This window comes from Nylanderia fulva, unplaced genomic scaffold, assembly GCF_048542155.1.
Source record: "Nylanderia fulva isolate GAGA-0341 unplaced genomic scaffold, ASM4854215v1 Scaffold1195, whole genome shotgun sequence".
Classification (NCBI taxonomy): Eukaryota; Metazoa; Arthropoda; class Insecta; order Hymenoptera; family Formicidae; genus Nylanderia; species Nylanderia fulva.
The window spans coordinates 1-10837 of record NW_028189404.1 but is presented as its reverse complement, the minus strand read 5'-3'; the positions used below and the strand labels follow the sequence as shown (position 1 = coordinate 10837).

The window sequence follows — 10837 nt, the reverse complement described above, 5'->3', positions numbered from 1 at the left end:
CACTGAACTTAAGCGTCTCCACGGACAGTAGAGAATCGACCAACAAGGATTCCTAAGCAACGATTCACGTTTGTTCTTTTTTCAAGAGAGGATCGCGAACAGAAGCCGACTCGGCTTAGCGGGACGACGAAGGAAGAGGCTAGCGCCTCAAGCGTTCGTCTTAGGCACTAACGGCCTCTCGTAGCGCCTCTTCTTCCGGCGCGCTACGCGTCACTCGCGGAGGCGAATAAGACGCGAGAATTCAAACGTCAGAGAGTTTCCCAAACATTACCGCCCGCCTTCGTTAACTCGGCTTAACGAACCAACAAAGGATCTTGGTGTATGGGCAATGGGCAGAGTTTGACGACGGGTCGTTTCAACATGGTAGTTTGAGTCTTTACCGTGACTACTCGAGTAAGGCCGTCTTTTCCGGGATGTGTGTCAACGATCCGACCTAGAGGCCATTTGGAAGGTGGATACCTTTCGTCGACTACTAGTACCATATCTCCGTTCTTCAAAGAGGGTGTCGGATGACTCCATTTAGAGGTGTCGTGAAACCGTTGAAGACATTCTTTAGACCATCGGGACCAGAAACTTTCCAGCATTTGTCGTAACAATTGCCATCTGGATAGGCGTGACAAATTAATGTGTTCAAGCGAAGGCTCTGGTAGAACTGTAGGTGCGTGTCCTAGGATGAAATGTCCAGGTGTTAATGCGGCTAAGTCTTCTGGATCGTCAGAAAGAGGAGACAAAGGTCTTGAGTTCAGAACCGCTTCGATCTGAGTTAAAAGTGTTGTCATTTCCTCGAAGGTAAGCAAGTGATTACCAAGGACTCTCTTTAAGTGGAACTTAACCGATTTCACGGCTGCTTCCCACTTGCCGCCAAAGTGAGGAGCACTAAGCGGGTTGAAATTCCATTGTGTTCCGTCTTGGGTGAGTAGGGAGGCCAATTGTTTATGTTCTTGAGATGCTTCAGAGAGTAATTTCTTTAGCTCCGTGTCAGCTCCTATCAAATTAGTACCGCAATCACTGAACAAGTTAACGCAGATTCCTCGTCGAGCAGTAAACCTTTTATATGCTGCTATAAAGGCGTCAGCGGAATAATCTGAAACAAGTTCGAGGTGTGTTGCTGATGTGGCAAAACAAACGAATACGGCAATGTAAGCTTTGTACTGCCGCGCATTTTTTCCTCTCCAGGTCTTGATGAGAAGGGGGCCAGCGTAGTCAATTCCGGTGTTGATGAATGGGCGTGAAGTCGGTGTTACTCGTTCAGGCGGAAGCTGTCCCATGAGCTGTTGCGCTCTCTTTTGTCTGTATCTTGTGCAAATGACGCAACGCAGGATAAAATTTTTTATCGGCAACCGACCTCCAATGATCCAGTAAGAATCTCGCAGGAGGGTTAACGTTACTTGTGTACCTCCGTGGCAAGTTCTCAGATGAGCATCTTGGATAATGAGCTCCGTTAATGGCGATTGCTTTGGGAGGATTAGAAGATGTTTCCTTTCTGGAGGTAACGTTGAATTCTGAAGCCGACCACCCGTTCTTAAGAGCCCGGATGCGTCAATGTATGAAGTCAATTTGGTGAGTGGGTTCGACTTAGGAAGGAACTCTCCTCGTGATAAAAGCTTGATTTCATGAGCGAAGTGTTGCCGTTGAATGCTGTTGATCCAATAGAGTTTAGCGGACTCTAATTCAGTCGTGCTGAGGAGTTCTCTTGGACTAATTTTGATCCGTTTAAATCGTTCAACTGCTCTCTGACACACAGCCGTAATGCGTAAGAGCTTATTGAGATTGGAATATCTTGTTAACAAATCCCATGGGGGTTGCGGTTCAATGGTTATGAGTGAATAAACTTTGGTGGGTCTTTCTTCAAGATTATCCGAGGTAGCAGTTGAAGGGAAGCAATCTGGCCAACAATCAATCGATTGTGAAAGCCAACATGGTCCTTTCCACCAGATGGTTTGGGACGCGAGTTTTGATGGCGACAAACCTCTGGTGGCGAAATCAGCTGGGTTCTCCTTGCCTGGAACGAATTTCCACTTAGCTTGAGGTAGTGTTTCTTGTATTTGAACTACACGATTTTGAATAAAATCTTTCCATCAGGATGGATGGTTCTGAATCCAGGTTAGAGTGATGGATGAGTCCGTCCACAAGTAAATAGGAACGTCCTTCAAGTTGAGAACATCACGGACGTGCGTGGTTAGTTTGGTGAGAAGTACTGCTCCTGATAGTTCTAATCTGGGAATGGTAAGACGCTTCAAAGGCGCTACCTTCGTTTTAGTGGCAATTAGGCAAACGTTAATCTGGTCTTCAAGGTTCACGGTTCGGAGGTAGATTACTGCTGCGAAAGCTTGATTAGATGCATCGCAAAATCCGTGTAATTGAACTTGATTATCCGATTTGATGCTAAGCCAACGAGGAATATTGATGAATTTGAGGTCTTCTAATTCCTCAACGAAAGTTATCCACTGATTTGCCAAAGTGCTTGGTAACAACGCATCCCAATCGAGTTTGTTGATCCACAATTCTTGAATAAGTATTTTGGCTTTGATGATTACAGGTGAGAGTAGTCCAAGCGGATCGAAGAGCTTAGCAATCGTGGATAATATCGTTCGTTTGGTGATAGTGGCCGTAGAAGGTCGATCTAGACTAAATTGAAAGTAGTCGGCAGTAGGCTTCCACTGTAGACCAAGTACTGCTACACAGGAGTCCAAATCAAAAGGTATTGGATCCGGATTTCTCAACCGTTCTGGTGGTAGATGATGGAGTACATGAGCGTGATTACTAGACCACTTTTGTAGCGGGAAGCCGCCCGCCTTGCACAACTGGTTAAGTTGATTGATGATTTCATGGACCTCACCAATTGATTCTGCTCCTCCGAAAATGTCGTCGATATATCGTCCGTGTTTTAGGCAAGGAACTGCTGATGGAAAATTGGTTCCCTCATCTTCAATAAGCTGAGTAATGGTACGAAGCGCTAAATAAGGCGCGCAAGCCAATCCATAAGTAACAGTGGTGAGCTCAAAAGAGTTGACATCCTTGTCTGAATTCGACCATCGGATGCGTTGAAATCTCCAATCGTCGGGGTGTACTTGGATTTGCCTATACATCTTTTCTATATCAGCAGAAAAGACGTATTGGAATTGCCGAAACCAAATAAGAACGTTGAATAAATCCACTTGAAGCTTTGGGCCTGTATGCAATATCTCATTTAGAGAAATTCCGGATGTTGTACGACTTGATCCATTGAACACGACTCGTAGTTTCGTAGTTGTACTACTCTCCCTCCACACTCCATGATGAGGAAGATAAAAATTGGGAGGTAAAAGTTCTTCATTTACATCGGTTATTAATTTCATATGCTGGAGGTCTTCATATTCCCTCATAAATTTGAAATAGGCTTCCGCATATTTTGCGTTCACTTGAAACCGATTTCGCAGAGAATCCATCATTCTTGAAGCTCGATTATAAGAGTTTCCTAAACGTTGAGGAGGCTTCTTGAAGGGCAGACGCACCACATACCGTCCTTGATCGTTCCGAGAGTGGGTATCTTTAAAGTGTTGCTCACATTGTTGATCTTCCGGGGAGATGAAGGATTCTTGGCGTGCACCAATTTCTTCAAGTTGCCAAAAACGATGGAGAAGGTCATATAAGCGGGAATCCATTGAAATATGGTAACTTCGCATAGAACGATTCGTCGATTCCGATGAAGCGGGGCCGGAGAGGATCCAACCAAACGAGGTTAATTGTGCAATAGGCGTATTCGGCGGACCTTTGATTAAACCGTCCTTAATGATCTGAGGGTAACAATTGGAACCGATGATTAGATCAATCGAACTGGGAATTCCATATTGAAAATCGGCTAAAGGCAATCCATCCAGATGTGACCAGGATTCTCCGGAGACTTTACTTGACGGGATCGAACTCGTTAAGCTAGGGAGAATATGCGCTGATATGTGGAATTCTTCTGATGAATCATGGAGAGAAATAATCTTGAAAAAAGTGATGCCACGAGTCTTGTTAGTAGAATGTTCCCCGACACCTATCAGGGAAATACTTGATTTGGAGCGCGGAAGCTTGAGAGCTTGGACAATTTTTTCCGAAATGATGTTGATCTCCGATCCCTGATCTATAAGGGCTTTGATCTTCATGATACGTCCATTTTCGTTGGCAATTAACATTTGAGCGGTGGCGAGAAGAGTGCACATAGACGCCTGACTAGCATGTACAGCGGCATGCAATACTTGCGAGGGAGTGGTCTTGCCTGAAGTTTCGGTGGATGGTTTAACCAATGGGTGTTTAAATTGACTTTCCATCTTGGGAGGTGTTTTTTGGTGAATCGTAGTGTGGTGCTTCTTACCACACTTAAGACATCGTCGAGTTGATTGACATTTTGAAACTCGATGTTTCCCCAAACAATTGTAACATAATCCTAGCTTTGTGATTAGAGAGTGTCGTTGCTGCGTAGTTTGAGAGGTATATTGAGGGCAAACGCTCAAGAAATGTTTGGCAGAGCACACGATACATGAGGAGAATTGTGAGCCATTAATTTTCTTTTGAATCTGATGATAGGCCTTAACTGCTTGCGATGGGATTTTCTTTTTTATTGGCAAGTTTTGCGAATTTTCAAAGGCCTGCAAAGAGAGAAGGCGAGTAACAAGAAACTCACACAGATGTTTCCAAGTCGGAGGTTCTTTTGTGGAACCGAGATGATGCTCCCAGACTTTAACGGATTCGGCATCCAGCCTTTGAACGGTTAGGAACACTAGAAAATCATCCCAGTGTTCAACTGGGCGTTGTAGCGTCTCTAGTGAGCGATAAATTTGCATGATGTTGGTGTAAAGACGCTCGAGCTCACTGGAGGATTCCTTCGCGATCTTCTTGAGGGAGAGCAACGATTGAATTGCTGAATTTACAAGTAGTCGTTTGTTTTCATAAAACGAGATCAGATCGGTCCAAGCCTTTTGGAAATTATCCGCAGTAAGAGCCGTGTTCTTGAGGAGATAAGCTGCAGTGCCAGTCAGACTGGCTTTTAAATATTGCAACTTTTCGACCGGACTTAGGCTTATATTTCCAATAATGATGGAAGAAAATAGATCTTTGAAGGACATCCATTCGGAAGCATTTCCACTGAATTTCGGCAGGTCGATTCGAGGGAGTCTTGTGTGATGAGAAACAGCCAGTTGGTTAGATACAGGTTGAGAGAGAGATTGAGTTGAAGATGTCCTTGGAATAGTAAAATCCGAGTCGTGATGAGCGTTCATCTTGTCCAGAGAGTCCAGATATTGCTCATACGTTCGAGCATAGCAATCCTCTTCAAAATAAGTGTGATTTCGAATCAACTCGTTGTCTTCTGTACTGAGCTGATTGACAGCTACAATAACTGCTTCATGAACAATAGAGAATTTTTCCCAATTCTCATTTAAAGCTGTAACACGAGCTTTAATCAGCCTTGAAGTGATGTCAGTCGTTGGAATTTTATTGAAGCTTTCAATTGCTTGAAAGATCAGGGCACTCAAAGATATCTGCTGCTCGATGCGAGCTTCCACGTGAGAAATCCTCATGATGCTTGAAGATAGATTATCGGTGGTATTAATCCTTTGATGGTATTTCCAATTCAACCAAATTATCCAGTTCTCATATAAAATCCGGCTTACATAAATATCTGGCTCACCTAAGTATCCGGCTCGAAGGACCAAATGTTCCGGATATACTTAGGGAGTTGGTGGACTTTTATAAAATATAATAACAGAAATTTATTGTGAGAGAAACATACTATCAACTTTACTCATTATGATCAAATCTTCACATATATATATATATATATTAACGCTTAAGGAATATAATAGATATTATATCCAATTAATAAGTCACCGTTAAATGTAGAAAACAGAATATCTGAACGGTATATAGAATTTCATTTAATTCAGTCAAACATAAATGTCTTAAAGATATGATAATTTCATGACGTCAAATAAAATATAAGGATTAGACATATATAAAACATGACATCAAATCAAACATAAATATTAAACATATATATATCAAGACGTCAAATCAAACATAAGTATTAAACTAATTTAAATCAAGACGTCAAACCAAACATAAGTATTAAACACATAAAAAAGCAAGGCGTCAAATCAAACAACAGTATTAAACATATATAAATCAAGACGTCAAATCAAACTTGAGAATTAAACATATATAAATCAAGACGTCAAGTCAAACCATGAGTATTAAACACATATAAATCAAGACGTCAAGCCAAACATAAGTCTTGGTGAGATCAACAACCATAAGTGACGTTAGTATTTTATAAACATATAAAATTAGTACGTTAAACCAGACAAAAGGTATCGTAGCAGCGAATAGATTCAATACGTTAAATAGATGTGAATGACTTTAGTATCCTGGCTAGGCCAATCTTAATAGAATCCTGGCTAGGCCAGTCTTGAAAGAATCCTGGCTAGGCCAGTCTTAATAGAATCCTGGCTAGGCCAGTCTTAATAGAATCCTGGCTAGGCCAGTCTTGAAAGAATCCTGGCTAGGCCAGTCTTAATAGAATCCTGGCTAGGCCAGTCTTGAAAGAATCCTGGCTAGGCCAGTCTTAATAGAATCCTGGCTAGGCCAGTCGTGAAAGAATCCTGGCTAGGCCAGTCTTAATAGAATCCTGGCTAGGCCAGTCGTGAAAGAATCCTGGCTAGGCCAGTCTTAATAGAATCCTGGCTAGGCCAGTCTTGAAAGACTTGTTACCTTGTCGAATCCTTTTAATTAAGAATACGAACGGCTCTTTTTCTTTCCTCATCAGGCGAACTCAAGGGAATTTGTCCTCCAAACCAAGAGATATGTCCCATCTCATAGTTAACCTTAAAAGGTTCCAAAGCGTCCAAGCTCGTAGTTTTCCAAAAGAATTATATATTCAAATCAATCTCTCCTCAATGTCTGAACCGAACGGAAACCTTTTTATCACTGAACTTAAGCGTCTCCACGGACAGTAGAGAATCGACCAACAAGGATTCCTAAGCAACGATTCACGTTTGTTCTTTTTTCAAGAGAGGATCGCGAACAGAAGCCGACTCGGCTTAGCGGGACGACGAAGGAAGAGGCTAGCGCCTCAAGCGTTCGTCTTAGGCACTAACGGCCTCTCGTAGCGCCTCTTCTTCCGGCGCGCTACGCGTCACTCGCGGAGGCGAATAAGACGCGAGAATTCAAACGTCAGAGAGTTTCCCAAACACATAGAGATATTTGATTTATATAGAACTTTAAACTCACTTAATAAAAAACGGTCAAGACAATTCCAAATTCTCCAAAACCTTTTACCATCTTATATCTGGCAGGAGATTTTAAATCACCATTGTAACTCCTTTTCTTTGTTCAACCAAAAATTATATCTCATACATAAGAAAAAATTCCTATGGCTACGTAAATCGCATGAAACAGAGTACATTAAAAATATTGATCCTATCGAATTAAAAACAACATCTTCGACAAATATTGTTGATAACACTGTTTCTGCCAACAGTTTTCGTTATGCTACACATAACCCTTTACAACAAACTAACCAGAAATGGTTTATTAATTTAACTGATAAAAAAATTCCCCCCAATGTAACCAATCTATTACAATTGGGAGGTGAATTTAGTCTCCCAGTTAACTTAAATAAAAAAGTAGCTATACACGAATTCATCAAAGATATAGAAAGCAATTCTAACGGGATCAGAAATCTCACTTCGATTCGTAATGCCGCCATTCCACAATTTTCATTATTTTTAAACAATAACGACAAAAAAAACGGACATACAAGAAAAATTATTTCACATGCATAAAGACACAATTAAATTCTGCAATCAAAATCCTAATATTTTATTTACCAGAGCAGATAAAGGCAGCATTACAGTCGCACTAGAAAAAGAATTTTATATAAAAAAAGTTGAGAGTCTCCTAGAAGACGATTCTACGTATACCATAGTTAAAAACAATCCAACAACAAAAATAGAAAAAGACCTCAATATTTGTTTAAAAAAATGGTTGAAAAAAGACTTCATCAACAAAAAAGAATATTATTATTTATTTTCAAGCGACTCTCTTCTTCCTAAAGCTTATGGGCTCCCCAAGATCCACAAGGAAAATATTCCTTTTAGATTAATAGTTTCCTCAATAAATACTTCTCTATATAATATTGCTTCTTTCTTTCATAAAATTTTAAAATATAGCCTTCCTAGAGCGGACAGTTTTGTAAATAACAGTTTTGATATATGCAACATTCTATCAGGGAAAACAATACAAGATACCGACATAATAGCTTCATTGGACGTTGTTTCATTATTTACTAATGTTTCCGTAGATCTTGCATTAAACGGCATCAACAATAGATGGCATTTTATAGAGTCACACACAAAGATTCCCAAAAATGAATTCATAGGTATGATAAAATTTATATTAACTTCTACATTTTTCACTTTTAATAACATAACTTACAAACAAATTTATGGGACTCCTATGGGTTCCCCACTTTCTCCGATCATTGCCGATATAGTCATGCAGGACTTGGAAACATTGGTAATTAGTAATTTAAATTGCGAAATGACTTTCTATTTCCGTTATGTAGACGACATTATTTTATGCACTTCCGCTGACAATATTACATATGTTTTGAACGAATTCAACAATTATAACGATAGACTACAATTTACATTGGAAAAGGAGGATAATCGTTGTATAAGCTTTTTAGACATAATGATCAAAGTAATAGATAACAAAATTTATTTAGAATGGTATCACAAAAAGACATTCTCAGGTAGATTACTTTCATTTTTTTCAAATCATCCGACTTGTCATAAAATAGGAACAATTTATAACTTGGTAGATAGAGCTTTATTATTATCACATCCGCAATTTCACAAAAAAAATATAGAGAAAGCTATTAACATTTTGCTATCCAACGGTTATCCTCTTGATCTAATTTTCACAGAAATAAAACGCAGATTAAAAAATCTCTCAACTAAGAAATTTAACAAGCCTAATAATAACAATATAACAGATACTAATAATACTAATACTAACATTAAATATTTTGTCATACCATATATAGAATCAATATCTGAGAAAGTTGCTTCAGCAATAAGAAGACCTGACGTAGTGGTAGGATATCGTTGCATTAAAAAATTAAATGACTTCATAAGAGTTCAAAAGGACAAAAATAATTGCCCCACGAATTCTAACGTTATTTACAAATTGAATTGCAACGATTGTGACGCCACATATGTCGGACAGACAAAAAGACAGCTAGGAACGAGACTTAAAGAACATAAAAATAATATTAAATTAGACTCTGCTAGACATTCGGTTATCACGGAACACATTCTAAACGAACAACATACATTTGACTGGGACAATATTAAAATTATGGATCATGAAAAGAATTACCAAAAAAGACTAATATCTGAAATGATCCACATTAAAGAACAGAAAAATGGAATTAATTTAAATACAGACACCGAATTGTTAGACAGTAGTTATTTTGACATACTTAAAAAATTTGCTGAATCATAATTTAGAAAAAACATTGGTAATAAATAAATACATCACGCTCTCTATTTTGACATTTGGTATTCAGACTTCGCAACACACACTTGAAATATCGGGGAAAAGGACTTGTTAAAACGATAATGTAAGTTGAAAGATTTTTTAATATTTTCTGACATTGATTTAATTCGCGTATTATATCCGTAGCATGCTCAAATGTCGCATAACTTGGCATCTCAGACCAATCGCCTTGCATATCTATTGGTCAACAGCGAAGAATCGTTTCAATTTTATATTTTAATATTTAACTAACTTTGTATTTTTAACATCTAACTTTATATTTTAATATTTAATTTTTATGTATTGATAAAGACTGTAGTGCAGTCGAAACGTTTACAATTTATATCGATTCTGTAACGGAATGTTAATTTAATGATTTAACTATTAATAAAAAAATTTTTACATCTTATTTATTTGCTCGTTTAGTTGGCCTACTATATATGATTGTTTAATTTTGTTTAATTTATACGAGCCTTTCATTAATTAAATATAATATTCATATTTTTATTTATAAATTTGTATATAAGTTTTAATTACTATATTTAAATATCTTTATGTGCTATGATATTCTAAGCTGAAATTATCTGAAAATTATTCTAGAAATAATTTAGTAAAGATAATACTTTTAAATTAATACAATTGTCGCTCGTATATTGAAAACAAAGTGATAAATATAAGGCCAACTTATCGAGCTGAATATTCGAGATGTTCAGTCAACTACCATTTATTACATGTATAAATTATAAAACTACAGTCATTATATTAAAACTAACGCAAATTACAATCATTCTATAAACGTTTCGACCGCACGCGGTCTTCTTCAGTATAATTATTGAAATATAAATTCTTACAATTCACATAATATCGAAATTTAATTATAGTTATTCAGAATCAAGAGTTTTTGAGTAATTAACGCGTGTTTCAATCCGTCCTGTCCAACAATGTTCGCCTCGATATGATCCCTATGATAATACTTTTTTCATCTAACAATAAGAGATGCAAATATAGATAAAATACATCTGTATAATTTTATTTAGATAATAGCAAAAACTGATATGAAAAATAAGCGCTTTTTTAGGTTTGTTGATATTATTTAATTGCGATTTGTTACATATATATATATATATATATATATATATATATATATACTCTTCCTGTATTTATTTATTTATTTATTAAATTATATCGAAAATGTGCCATTCATTCATGCATGTATAAGATGATAAAAATGTTCCGTTAGTGCGTACTTTTATGTGAACAGTTAAAGCCGGGC

At 37.8% G+C, this 10837-nt stretch overlaps 1 protein-coding gene across 1 annotated transcript; it reads right to left on the bottom strand.

The window, feature by feature from the left end:
- Positions 1-293: 293 nt before the first annotated feature.
- On the bottom strand, positions 294-5543 carry LOC114934087 (uncharacterized). The gene is made up of 2 exons (XM_085490203.1): positions 2168-5543; positions 294-2002 (listed from the first exon to the last, which is right to left on the bottom strand). The coding sequence occupies exons 1-2, from the start codon at positions 5541-5543 to the stop codon at positions 294-296; spliced, it is 5085 nt and encodes a 1694-aa protein (XP_085346329.1).
- Between the last annotated feature and the right edge of the window lie 5294 nt (positions 5544-10837).